We start from the raw sequence: 15,241 nt of genomic DNA, 5'->3' as shown, positions 1-15,241 counted from the left end.
ATTATATATATATATATATATCCGAGGAACGTGTAGTGTTACATTTATTCTATATATATCCGAGGAACATGTAGTGTTACATTTATTATATATATATCCAAGGAACGTGTAGTGTTACATTTATTCTATATCTATCCGAGGAACATGTAGTGTTACATTTATTATATATATCCAAGGAACCTGTAGTGTTACATTTATTCTATATCTATCCGAGGAACGTGTAGTGTTACATTTATTATATATATAACCAAGGAATGTGTAGTGTTACATTTATTCTATATATATCCGAGGAACGTGTAGTGTTACATTTATTATGGGACATTATGCCCATGGACATGCCAGAATACCTGGGGTCACACATGTGGTCTGCTCCGTGTACAGCCTCAGTCACATGCGATATATAGGTGTCGGATATCACATCACTCAGCACAGTCTGCTCCGTATACAGCCTCAGTCACACACACAGTATACAGGTGTCACATATCACATCACTCAGTGCAGTCTGCTCCGTGTACAGCCTCAGTCACACACACAGTATACAGGTGTCACATATCACATCACTCAGCGCAGTCTGCTCCGTATACAGCCTCAGTCACACACACAGTATACAGGTGTCACATATCACATCACTCAGCGCAGTCTGCTCCGTATACAGCCTCAGTCACACGCAGTATACAGGTGTCACATATCACATCACTCAGTGCAGTCTGCTCCGTGTACAGCCTCAGTCACATGCGATATATAGGTGTCGGATATCACATCACTCAGCACAGTCTGCTCCGTATACAGCCTCAGTCACACACACAGTATACAGGTGTCACACATCACATCACTCAGCGCAGTCTGCTCCGTATACAGCCTCAGTCACACACACACAGTATACAGGTGTCACATATCACATCACTCAGCGCAGTCTGCTCCGTATACAGCATCAGTCACACGCGGTATACAGGTGTCACATATCACATCACTCAGCGCAGTCTGCTCCGTATACAGCCTCAGTCACACACACAGTATACAGGTGTCACACATCACATCACTCAGCGCAGTCTGCTCCGTATACAGCCTCAGTCACACGCAGTATACAGGTGTCACATATCACATCACTCAGTGCAGTCTAATCCGTATACAGCCTCAGTCACACACGGTATACAGGTGTCACATATCCCATCACTCAGCGCAGTCTGCTCCGTATACAGCCTCAGTCACACGCGGTATACAGGTGTCACATATCACATCACTCAGCGCAGTCTGCTCCATGCACAGCCTCAGTCACACACAGTATACAGGTGTCACATATCACATCACTCAGCGCAGTCTGCTCCGTATACAGCCTCAGTCACACGCAGTATATAGGTGTCACATATCACATCACTCAGCGCAGTCTGCTCCGTATACAGCCTCAGTCACACCCAGTATATAGGTGTCACATATCACATCACTCAGCGCAGTCTGCTCCATATACAGCCTCAGTCACACGCGGTATACAGGTGTCACATATCACATCACTCAGTGCAGTCTGCTCCGTGTACAGCCTCAGTCACACACACAGTATACAGGTGTCACATATCACATCACTCAGCGCAGTCTGCTCCGTATACAGCCTCAGTCACACACACAGTATACAGGTGTCACATATCACATCACTCAGCGCAGTCTACTCCGTATACAGCCTCAGTCACACGCAGTATACAGGTGTCACATATCACATCACTCAGTGCAGTCTGCTCCGTGTACAGCCTCAGTCACATGCGATATATAGGTGTCGGATATCACATCACTCAGCACAGTCTGCTCCGTATACAGCCTCAGTCACACACACAGTATACAGGTGTCACACATCACATCACTCAGCGCAGTCTGCTCCGTATACAGCCTCAGTCACACACACACAGTATACAGGTGTCCCATATCACATCACTCAGCGCAGTCTGCTCCGTATACAGCATCAGTCACACGCGGTATACAGGTGTCACATATCACATCACTCAGCGCAGTCTGCTCCGTATACAGCCTCAGTCACACACACAGTATACAGGTGTCACACATCACATCACTCAGCGCAGTCTGCTCCGTATACAGCCTCAGTCACACGCAGTATACAGGTGTCACATATCACATCACTCAGTGCAGTCTAATCCGTATACAGCCTCAGTCACACACGGTATACAGGTGTCACATATCCCATCACTCAGCGCAGTCTGCTCCGTATACAGCCTCAGTCACACGCGGTATACAGGTGTCACATATCACATCACTCAGCGCAGTCTGCTCCATGCACAGCCTCAGTCACACACAGTATACAGGTGTCACATATCACATCACTCAGCGCAGTCTGCTCCGTATACAGCCTCAGTCACACGCAGTATATAGGTGTCACATATCACATCACTCAGCGCAGTCTGCTCCGTATACAGCCTCAGTCACACCCAGTATATAGGTGTCACATATCACATCACTCAGCGCAGTCTGCTCCATATACAGCCTCAGTCACACGCGGTATACAGGTGTCACATATCACATCACTCAGCGCAGTCTGCTCCATATACAGCCTCAGTCACACGTGGTATACAGGTGTCACATATCACATCAGTCTGCTCCGTATACAGCCACACGCAGTATACAGGTGTCACATATCACATCACTCAGCGCAGTCTGCTCCGTATACAGCCTCAGTCACACAGTATACAGGTGTCACATATCACATCACTCAGCGCAGTCTGCTCCGTATACAGCCTCAGTCACACGCAGTACACAGGTGTCACATATCACATCACTCAGCGCAGTCTGCTCCGTATACAGCCTCAGTCATACGCGGTATACAGGTGTCACATATCACATCACTCAGCGCAGTCTGCTCCGTATACAGCCTCAGTCACACACGGCATACAGGTGTCACATATCACATCACGCAGCGCAGTCTGCTCCGTATACAGCCTCAGTCACACACAGTATACAGGTGTCACACATCACATCACTCAGCGCAGTCTGCTCCGTATACAGCCTCCGTCACACGCAGTATACAGGTGTCACATATCACATCACTCAGCGCAGTCTGCTCCGTATACAGCCTCAGTCACACGCAGTATACAGGTGTCACATATCACATCACTCAGCACAGTCTGCTCCGTATACAGCCTCAGTCACACGCAGTATACAGGTGTCACATATCACATCACTCAGCGCAGTCTGCTCCGTATACAGCATCAGTCACACGCGGTATACAGGTGTCACATATCACATCACTCAGCGCAGTCTGCTCCGTATACAGCCTCAGTCACACACACAGTATACAGGTGTCACACATCACATCACTCAGCGCAGTCTGCTCCGTATACAGCCTCAGTCACACGCAGTATACAGGTGTCACATATCACATCACTCAGCACAGTCTGCTCCATATACATCCTCAGTCACACACAGTATACAGGTGTCATATATCACATCACTCAGCGCAGTCTGCTCCGTATACAGCCTCAGTCACACGCAGTATACAGGTGTCACATATCACATCACTCAGCGCAGTCTGCTCCGTATACAGCCTCAGTCACACGCAGTATACAGGTGTCATATATCACATCACTCAGCGCAGTCTGCTCCGTATACAGCCTCAGTCACACGCAGTATACAGGTGTCACATATCACATCACTCAGCGCAGTCTGCTCCGTATACAGCCTCAGTCACACGCAGTATACAGGTGTCACATATCACATCACTCAGCGCAGTCTGCTCCGTATACAGCCTCAGTCACACACAGTATACAGGTGTCACATATCACATCACTCAGCACAGTCTGCTCCGTATACAGCCTCAGTCACACGCGGTATACAGGTGTCACATATCCCATCACTCAGCGCAGTCTGCTCCGTATACAGCCTCAGTCACACACAGTATACAGGTGTCACATATCACATCACTCAGCGCAGTCTGCTCCGTATACAGCCTCAGTCACACGCAGTATACAGGTGTCACATATCACATCACTCAGCACAGTCTGCTCCGTAAACAGCCTCAGTCACACGCGGTATACAGGTGTCACATATCCCATCACTCAGTGCAGTCTAATCCGTATACAGCCTCAGTCACACACGGTATACAGGTGTCACATATCCCATCACTCAGCGCAGTCTGCTCCGTATACAGCCTCAGTCATACGCGGTATACAGGTGTCACATATCACATCACTCAGCGCAGTCTGCTCCGTATACAGCCTCAGTCACACGCAGTATACAGGTGTCACATATCCCATCACTCAGCACAGTCTGCTCTGTATACAGCCTCAGTCACACGCGGTATACAGGTGTCACATATCACATCACTCAGCGCAGTCTGCTCCGTATACAGCCTCAGTCACACACGGTATACAGGTGTCACATATCCCATCACTCAGCGCAGTCTGCTCCGTATACAGCCTCAGTCATACGCGGTATACAGGTGTCACATATCACATCACTCAGCGCAGTCTGCTCCGTATACAGCCTCAGTCACACACAGTATACAGGTGTCACATATCACATCACTCAGCACAGTCTGCTCCGTATACAGCCTCAGTCACACGCGGTATACAGGTGTCACATATCCCATCACTCAGCGCAGTCTGCTCCGTATACAGCCTCAGTCACACACAGTATACAGGTGTCACATATCACATCACTCAGCGCAGTCTTCTCCGTATACAGCCTCAGTCACACGCAGTATACAGGTGTCACATATCACATCACTCAGCACAGTCTGCTCCGTATACAGCCTCAGTCACACGCGGTATACAGGTGTCACATATCACATCACTCAGTGCAGTCTAATCCGTATACAGCCTCAGTCACACACGGTATACAGGTGTCACATATCCCATCACTCAGCGCAGTCTGCTCCGTATACAGCCTCAGTCATACGCGGTATACAGGTGTCACATATCACATCACTCAGCGCAGTCTGCTCCGTATACAGCCTCAGTCACACGCAGTATACAGGTGTCACATATCCCATCACTCAGCACAGTCTGCTCTGTATACAGCCTGTCACACGCAGTATACAGGTGTCACATATCACATCACTCAGCGCAGTCTGCTCCGTATACAGCCTCAGTCATACGCGGTATACAGGTGTCACATATCACATCACTCAGCGCAGTCTGCTCCGTATACAGCCTCAGTCACACGCAGTATACAGGTGTCACATATCACATCACTCAGCGCAGTCTGCTCCGTATACAGCCTCAGTCATACGCGGTATACAGGTGTCACATATCACATCACTCAGCGCAGTCTGCTCCGTATACAGCCTCAGTCACACACGCAGTATACAGGTGTCACATACCACATCACTCAGCACAGTCTGCTCCGTATACAGCATCAGTCACACACAGTATACAGGTGTCACATATCACATCACTCAGCGCAGTCTGCTCCGTATACAGCCTCAGTCACACACGCAGTATACAGGTGTCACATACCACATCACTCAGCACAGTCTGCTCCGTATACAGCCTCAGTCACACGCGGTATACAGGTGTCATGTACAGAAGGGTCAGCATATGGTGGTCCAAGTGACTCATCCTCCCCTCATTTGCAGCAGGGTCAGTGTCTGGCGGTCCAATGACTCGCTCTCCCCTCATTTGTAGCAGGGTCAGTGCCTGGCGGTCCCAGTCACTCGCCCCTCCCTCATTTGCAGCAGGGTCAGCGTCTGGCGGTCCCAGTGGCTCACCTTCCCCTCATGTGCAGCAGGGTCAGCGTCTGGCGGTCCCAGTGGCTCACCTTCCCCTCATGTGCAGCAGGGTCAGCGTATGGCGGTCCCAGTGGCTCACCTTCCCCTCATTTGGAGCATGGTCAGCGTCTGGCGGTCCCAGTGGCTCACCTTCCCCTCATGTGCAGCATGGTCCTCACCTGGCAGTCCCAGTGGCTCACCCTCACCTCATTTGCAGCAGGGTCAGCGTCTGGCGGTCCCAGTGGCTCACCTTCCCCTCATGTGCAGCAGGGTCAGCGTCTGGCGGTCCCCGTGGCTCACTTCCCCTCATGTGCAGCAGGGTCCTCATCTGGCAGTCCCAGTGGCTCACCTTCCCCTCATTTGCAGCAGGGTCAGCGTCTGGCGGTCCCAGTGGCTCACCTTCCCCTCATGTGCAGCAGGGTCCTCATCTGGCAGTCCCAGTGGCTCACCTTCCCCTCATTTGCAGCAGGGTCAGCGTCTGGCGGTCCCAGTGGCTCACCTTCCCCTCATGTGCAGCAGGGTCCTCATCTGGCAGTCCCAGTGACTCACCTTCCCCTCATTTGCAGCAGGGTCAACGTCTGGCAGTCCCAGTGACTCACCTTCCCCTCATTTGCAGCAGGGTCAACGTCTGGCAGTCCCAGTGGCTCACCTTCCCCTCATGTGCAGCAGGGTCAGCGTCTGGGAGTCCCAGTGGCTCACCCTCACCTCATTTGCAGCAGAGTCAGTGTATGGCAGTCTGAGTGACTCACCCTCCTCTCATGTGCAGCAGGGTCAGCGTCTGGTGGTCCCAGTGTCAAGCCATCCTCTCATGTGCAGCAGGGTCAGCGTCTGGTGGTCCGAGTGACTCACCCTCCTCTCGTGTGCAGCAGGGTCAGCGTCTGGTGGTCCCAGTGACACGCCCTCCACTCATGTGCAGCAGGGTCAGCCTCTGGTGGTCCCAGTGACTCACCCTCCTCTCATGTGCAGCAGGGTCAGCGTCTGGCGGTCCCAGTGACTCACCCTCCTCTCATGTGCAGCAGGGTCAGCGTCTGGTGGTCCCAGTGACTCACCTTCCCTCTCATGTGCAGCAGGGTCAGCGTCTGGCGGTCCCAGTGGCTCACCTTCCCTCTCATGTGCAGCATGGTCTGCATATGGCGGTCTCAGTGGCTCACAGATCTGTGTTGCCTCATTTCTTCATTTCTCACCTTAGATCCATGAGACAATCGAATCCATTAATCAGCTGAAGATACAGCGAGATTTCATGCTGAGCTTCTCTAGAGATCCGAAGGGCTACATCCAGGAGTGGCTGTTATCTCAGAGCAGAGACCTGAAGGTAAGGACATCCCATGATCCTCTGTGCCCCACTGCCACACGTCACGCTGCCCTCTGCATGCCGGCTACTCTCACCCTCTCACTAACGGCGCCAGATGTTCCTCTCTTCCTAGATTATGACGGATGTGGTGGGAAATCCAGAACAGGAGAGAAGAGCAGACTTTTATCAGGAGCCGTGGTCTCAGGAGGCCGTCAGCCGATACTTCTACTGCAAGGTGAGCAGCCAGTGCCACGTATGTGACACGTATGTATTTTTTCAGTGCATGTTCAGTGCCTGACACAGAGCTATGAAGCTCAGTGTATAGACCATGCAGAGCCGTACGCCCGGTAAGGGTGTGTCCGCGCAGATTTGTGTGGCGCCTTGTACAGGGCAGTACAGCCTCTGCGTCCTCACAGTCATTTTCTGCAGGATGGTAGAGAACCGTAAGACTGTCCGGCGTAATTGTGCCCACAAAAGGGGTTGTCCAGAGGATCAGGAGATTAGATTGGGGCAGGTTTAATGCCAGACCTGTCCACGTGTATGAATGGTCAGTCACTGCTGGGCCCATGTATTGCTCCCACTCATCCCAACCCTCTGCTTTCAGGTGCCACCCTTAGCCCCTCTGCAGGTATATACTGTTCCTCTGCAGTGTATATATTGATGCCAGTTACTGCCCTGTGTGGTCTCCCATTGCCCATACACACGTCACACTGCACACACTGTGTATTAAGGGAAACGTCGCACATTTTCTGATAGAACTTGCGCGCTTCGTGTCTCTGTGTCATCATTACTATAATATGGATAATGTGCACTTGTCTTACAGATCCAGCAGAGGCGACAAGAGCTGGAACAATCTCTGGGCGTCAGAAACACGTAATCTCCGGGGCCCCTTGTCACAGTCAGTGGCACTTTCCTCTGCTGACGTGTGGCCCCCAACCGCTCCTTCATGATACATTCACAGGACAAGTCCTCATACACCTCTGGTGCTGCCTCTCATCTGAGGCTCCTGCATGCTGCATGGAGGACGTGGCTCCTCCCTCTGCGACAACCGAGACCTGTCCTCTCGAACTTGTCACATGCCCCATAACAAGAGATTCAGTTTCTGACTAGTGAAAGTGCCAATTAACCGATAATAGTGATGAGTGCCTGGGTTGTAACTGAGGAGGACATGCATTATAAGGAGCAGTGTAACTGAGGAACATCTGCATTATCAGGAGCAGTGTAACTGAGGAACATCTGTATAATAATGAGCAGTGTAACTGAGGAACATCTGCATTATCAGGAGTAGTGTAACTGAGGAGGATATGTATTATAGGGGGCAGTGTAACTGAGGAACATCTGTATTATAATAAGCAGTGTAACTGAGGAGCACGTGTATTATAGGGGGCAGTGTAACTGAGGAACATCTGTATTATAATGAGCAGTGCAACTGAGGACATGCATTATAAGGAGCAGTGTAACTGAGGAGCACATGTATTATAGGGGCAGTGTAACTGAGGAACATCTGTATTATAATGAGCAGTGCAACTGAGGAGGACTTGCATTATAAGGAGCAGTGTAACTGAGGAGCACATGTATTATAGCGAGCAGTGTAACTGAGGAACATCTGTATTATAATGAGCAGTGCAACTGAGGAGGACATGCTTTATAAGGAGCAGTGTAACTGAGGAGCACATGTATTATAGGGGCAGTTTAACTGAGGAACATCTGTATTATAATGAGCAGTGTAACTGAGGAACATCTGTATTATAATGTGCAGTGTAACTGAGGAGCACATGCATTATAGGGAGTAGTGTAACCGAGGAACATCTGTATTATACGGAACAGTGTAACTGAGAAGGACATACATTATAGGGAGTAGTGTAACTGAGGAACATCTGTATTATAGGGAGCAGTGTAACTGAGGAGGACATGCATTATAGGGAGCAGTGTAACTGAGGAGGATATGCATTATAGGGAGTAGTGTAACTGAGGAATACATGTATTATAGGGATCAGTGTAACTGAGGAACATCTGTATTATAATGAGCAGTGTAACTGAGGTGGACATGCATTATAGGGAGTAGTGTAACTGAGGAACATCTGTATTATAATGAGCAGTGTAACTGAGGTGGACATGTATTATAGGGATCAGTGTAACTGAGGAACATCTGTATTATAATGAGCAGTGTAACTGAGGAACATCTGTATTATAATGAGCAGTGTAACTGAGGAATACATGCATTATAGGGATTAGTGTAACTGAGGAATACATGTATTATAGGGATCAGTGTAACTGAGGAACATCTGTATTATAATGAGCAGTGTAACTGAGGTGGACATGTATTATAGGGATCAGTGTAACTGAGGAACATCTGTATTATAATGAGCAGTGTAACTGAGGAACATCTGTATTATAGGGATCAGTGTAACTGAGGAACATCTGTATTATGATGAGCAGTGTAACTGAGGAGGATATACATTATAGGGAGTAGTGTAACTGAGGAACATCTGTATTATAGGGAGCAGTGTAACCGAGGAGGATATGCATTATAGGGAGTAGTGTGACTGAGGAATACATGTATTATAGGGAGTAGTGTAACTGAGGAGGACATGCATTATAGAGAGTAGTGTAACTGAGGAGGACATGCATTAAAGGGAGCAGTGTAACTGGAACACAGGTATTATATGGAGCAGCGTAACTGAGGAACACATGCTTTATAGGGAGCAGTATAACTGAGGAACACATGCTTTATATTGAGCAGTGTAACTGTGGAACACATGTATTATATGGAGCAGCGTAACTGAGGTACACATGCATTATAGGGAGCAGTGTAACTGAGGAACACATGCTTTATAGAGAGCAGTGTAACTGAGGTACACATGCATTATAGGGAGCAGTGTCTATCATTTACTACTAACACTGTCACCCTGCTCCTCCTGGTGCTTACACTTCTACAGCAGAGTTGGAACACAAGGTACCGCCCATGAGGATGAATTGCACATCACTGCTCTCTACAAGGTTCATCCCATGTCTTTGACTTTCACTGCTCCCTGCAAGGTACCACCCATGATGAATTCTCCTTACAAGGTACTGCCCATGAGAATGAATTACACATCACTGCTGCTTTCAAGATACCGCCCCCTAAGATGAATTACACAATACTGCTCCCTGCAAGGTACCGCGCATGAGGATGAATTACATAATACTACTACCTACAAGGTATTGCCCATGAAGATGAATTACATAACACTGCTCCCTGCAAGGTACTGCCCATGAGGATGAATTACATAACACTGCTCCCTGCAAGGTACTGCCCATGAGGATGAATTACATAACACTGCTCCCTGCAAGGTACTGCCCATGAGGATGTATTACATAATACTACTACCTACAAGGTACCGCCCATGAGGATGAATAACATAACACTGCTCCCTGCAAGGTACCGCCCATGAGGATGAATAACATAACACTGCTCCCTGCAAGGTACTGCCCATGAGGATGAATTACATAACACTGCTCCCTGCAAGATACTGCCCATGAGGATGAATTACATAACACTGCTCCCTGCAAGGTACTGCCCATGAGGATGAATTACATAACACTGCTCCCTGCAAGGTACCGCCCATGAGGATGTATTACATAATACTACTACCTACAAGGTACCGCCCATGAGGATGAATTACACAATACTGCTCCCTGCAAGGTGCCACCCATGTCTGTGGCTTTTTCTGCTCCCTACAAGGGACTGGCCATGATAATGACTTACACGTCACTGCTCCCTGCAAAGTAGTTCCCATAAGGGTGAATTACTTATGAATTAGTACACTACAGTTTCTTAAGAACCATGTGACTAAAGTAAAAGCCATTGCTTCGTACAAGGTACCGCCCATGAGGCTCAATTACACATCACCGCTCCATACAAGGTACCGCCCATGAGGCTCAATTACACATCACTGCTCCATACTAGGTACCGCCCATGAGGCTCAATTACACATCACTGCTCCATACTAGGTACCGCCCCCTGCCTCTTGCAAAGTACCAAACATTTCTATTGCTTACATGTCACTGCTCCGTACAAGATACTGCCCGTGAGGATTGACTACATTTCTCTCATAATTGATTCATCACACTAGGTAAGATCTCTAGTCGGAGTGAGTGGGCTCTAGCACAGGGTGGGTAGTTGGGGTGTTAGTACTGGGTAGATGTAGCTGTTTAACCCTGTGTATTAATGTTGTAGCTGCTATATGTGTAGTCACAATATGACATTGAAATAAATGTGCTTTCTACCTATGAATTAGACCCTCATTATTGCTTCCTGTAGAAACTGTGTACAAATGTTGTGGCTGAGGGACAGAGATTTCCCAACCATCACCAAGCCATGATCAGAGATAACTGATGGTGTAAAATGCTGATGATGCTGGAGATGAGATAATATGATGGTGCGTGTAGTATAAGTGATATAATAACTGAGCGGTGGGTGATGCGGGAGATGAGATAATATGATGGTGCGTGTAGTATTAGTGATATAATAACTGAGCGGTGTGTGATGCTGGAGATGAGATAATATGATGGTGCGTGTAGTATAAGTGATATAATAACTGAGAGGTGTGTGGGGCTGGAGATGAGATAATATGATGGTGCGTGTAGTATTAGTGATATAATAACTGAGAGGTGTGTGATGCTGGAGATGAGATAATATGATGGTGCGTGTAGTATAAGTGATATAATAACTGAGCGGTGGGTGATGCGGGAGATGAGATAATATGATGGTGCGTGTAGTATTAGTGATATAATAACTGAGCGGTGTGATGTTGGAGATGAGATAATATGATGGTGCGTGTAGTATTAGTGATATAATAACTGAGCGGTGTGTGGGGCTGGAGATGAGATAATATGATGGTGCGCGTAGTATTAGTGATATAATAACTGAGCGGTGTGTGGGGCTGGAGATGAGATAATATGATGGTGCGTGTAGTATTAGTGATATAATAACTGAGCGGTGTGTGATGCTGGAGATGAGATAATATGATGGTGCGTGTAGTATTAGTGATATAATAACTGAGCGGTGAGTGATGCTGGAGATGAGATAATATGATGTTGCGTGTAGTATTAGTGATATAATAACTGAGCCGTGTGTGGGACTGGAGATGAGATAATATGATGGTGCGTGTAGTATTAGTGATATAATAACTGAGAGGTGTGTGATGCGGGAGATAAGATAATATGATGGTGCGTGTAGTATTAGTGATATAATAACTGAGAGGTGTGTGATGCTGGAGATGAGATAATATGATGGTGCGTGTAGTATAAGTGATATAATAACTGAGCGGTGGGTGATGCGGGAGATGAGATAATATGATGGTGCGTGTAGTATAAGTGATATAATAACTGAGCGGTGGGTGATGCTGGAGATGAGATAATATGATGGTGCGTGTAGTATAAGTGATATAATAACTGAGAGGTGTGTGGGGCTGGAGATGAGATAATATGATGGTGCGTGTAGTATTAGTGATATAATAACTGAGCGGTGTGTGATGCTGGAGATGAGATAATATAATGGTGCGTGTAGTATAAGTGATATAATAACTGAGCGGTGTGTGGGGCTGGAGATGAGATAATATGATGGTGCGTGTAGTATTAGTGATATAATAACTGAGCGGTGTGTGATGCGGGAGATGAGATACTATGATGGTGCGTGTAGTATTAGTGATATAATAACTGAGCGGTGGGTGATGCTGGAGAGGAGATAATATGATGTTGCGTGTAGTATTAGTGATATAATAACTGAGCGGTGTGATGTTGGAGATGAGATAATATGATGGTGCGTGTAGTATTAGTGATATAATAACTGAGGGGTGTGTGATGCTGGAGATGGGATACTATGATGGTGCGTGTAGTATTAGTGATATAATAACTGAGCGGTGTGTGGGGCTGGAGATGAGATAATATGATGGTGCGTGTAGTATAAGTGATATAATAACTGAGCGGTGTGTGGGGCTGGAGATGAGATAATATGATAGTGCGTGTAGTATAAGTGATATAATAACTGAGCGGTGGGTGATGCTGAAGATGAGATAATATGATGGTGCGTGTAGTATTAGTGATATAATAACTGAGCGGTGTGTGGGACTGGAGATGAGATAATATGATGGTGCGTGTAGTATTAGTGATATAATAACTGAGCGGTGTGTGATGCGGGAGATGAGATAATATGATGGTGCGTGTAGTATTAGTGATATAATAACTGAGCGGTGTGTGGGACTGGAGATGAGATAATATGATGGTGCGTGTAGTATTAGTGATATAATAACTGAGCGGTGTGTGATGCTGGAGATGAGATAATATGATGGTGCGTGTAGTATTAGTGATATAATAACTGAGAGGTGTGTGGGGCTGGAGATGAGATAATATGATGGTGCGTGTAGTATTAGTAATATAATAACTGAGCGGTGTGATGCTGGAGATGAGATAATATGATGGTGCGTGTAGTATTAGTGATATAATAACTGAGCGGTGTGTGGGACTGGAGATGAGATAATATGATGGTGCGTGTAGTATTAGTGATATAATAACTGAGCGGTGTGTGATGCGGGAGATGAGATAATATGATGGTGCGTGTAGTATTAGTGATATAATAACTGAGCGGTGTGTGGGACTGGAGATGAGATAATATGATGGTGCGTGTAGTATTAGTGATATAATAACTGAGCGGTGTGTGATGCTGGAGATGAGATAATATGATGGTGCTTGTAGTATTAGTGATATAATAACTGAGAGGTGTGTGGGGCTGGAGATGAGATAATATGATGGTGCGTGTAGTATTAGTGATATAATAACTGAGCGGTGTGATGTTGGAGATGAGATAATATGATGGTGCGTGTAGTATTAGTGATATAATAACTGAGCGGTGTGTGGGGCTGGAGATGAGATAATATGATGGTGCTTGTAGTATTAGTGATATAATAACTGAGCCGTGTGTGATGCTGGAGATGAGATAATATGATGGTGCGTGTAGTATAAGTGATATAATAACTGAGCGGTGTGTGATGCTGGAGATGAGATAATATGATGGTGCGTGTAGTATTAGTGATATAATAACTGAGGGGTGTGTGATGCTGGAGATGAGATAATATGATGGTGCGTGTAGTATTAGTGATATAATAACTGAGCGGTGGGTGATGCTGGAGAGGAGATAATATGATGGTGCGTGTAGTATTAGTGATATAATAACTGAGAGGTGTGTGGGGCTGGAGATGAGATAATATGATGGTGCGTGTAGTATTAGTGATATAATAACTGAGGGGTGTGTGATGCTGGAGATGAGATAATATGATGGTGCGTGTAGTATTAGTGATATAATAACTGAGGGGTGTGTGATGCTGGAGATGAGATAATATGATGGTGCGTGTAGTATTAGTGATATAATAACTGAGCGGTGGGTGATGCTGGAGAGGAGATAATATGATGGTGCGTGTAGTATTAGTGATATAATAAGTGAGTGGGGTGTGATGCGGGAGATGAGATACTATGATGGTGCGTGTAGTATTAGTGATATAATAACTGAGCGGTGTGTGATGCTGGAGATGAGATAATATGATGGTGCGTGTAGTATAAGTGATATAATAACTGAGCGGTGTGTGGGGCTGGAGATGAGATAATATTATGGTGCGCGTAGTATTAGTGATATAATAACTGAGGGGTGTGTGATGCTGGAGATGGGATACTATGATGGTGCGTGTAGTATTAGTGATATAATAACTGAGTGGTGTGATGCGGGAGATGAGATAATATGATGGTGCGTGTAGTATTAGTGATATAATAACTGAGCGGTGGGTGATGCTGGAGATGAGATAATATGATGGTGCGTGTAGTATTAGTGATATAATAACTGAGAGGTGTGTGGGGCTGGAGATGAGATAATATGATGGTGCATGTAGTATTAGTGATATAATAACTGAGCGGTGTGTGATGCTGGAGATGAGATAATATGATGGTGAGTGTAGTATTAGTGATATAATAACTGAGCGGTGTGTGATGCGGGAGATGAGATAATATGATGGTGCGTGTAGTATTAGTGATATAATAACTGAGCGGTGTGTGGGACTGGAGATGAGATAATATGATGGTGCGTGTAGTATTAGTGATATAATAACTGAGCGGTGTGTGATGCGGGAGATGAGATAATATGATGGTGCGTGTAGTATTAGTGATATAATAACTGAGCGGTGTGTGGGACTGGAGATGAGATAATATGAGGGTGCGTG

The 15,241-nt window shown here is 46.7% G+C and overlaps 1 protein-coding gene across 5 annotated transcripts in view; it reads left to right on the top strand.

Annotated features, from left to right (window-relative positions):
• Positions 1 to 11,271, top strand: part of SMARCD3 (SWI/SNF related BAF chromatin remodeling complex subunit D3) — an 81,376-nt gene extending 70,105 nt beyond the window's left edge. For 2 of the 5 annotated variants that reach the window (XM_083186528.1, XM_083186527.1), the window contains exons 10-12: positions 6,894 to 7,016; positions 7,129 to 7,230; positions 7,819 to 11,271. In XM_083186528.1, coding sequence (XP_083042654.1) covers positions 6,894 to 7,016; positions 7,129 to 7,230; positions 7,819 to 7,872 — 279 coding nt within the window. In that variant the 3' untranslated portion in view covers positions 7,873 to 11,271. The remainder of the gene's footprint in view (positions 1 to 6,893; positions 7,017 to 7,128; positions 7,231 to 7,818) is intronic. The other 3 variants (XR_014474763.1, XR_014474761.1, XR_014474762.1) reach the window with 3 other exon arrangements.
• The last annotated feature ends 3,970 nt before the right edge of the window (positions 11,272 to 15,241 follow it).

Source organism: Crinia signifera, chromosome 5 (assembly GCF_055691185.1).
Source record: "Crinia signifera chromosome 5, ASM5569118v1, whole genome shotgun sequence".
NCBI lineage: Eukaryota > Metazoa > Chordata > Amphibia > Anura > Myobatrachidae > Crinia > Crinia signifera.
This window is presented reverse-complemented; position numbering and strand designations above follow the sequence as displayed.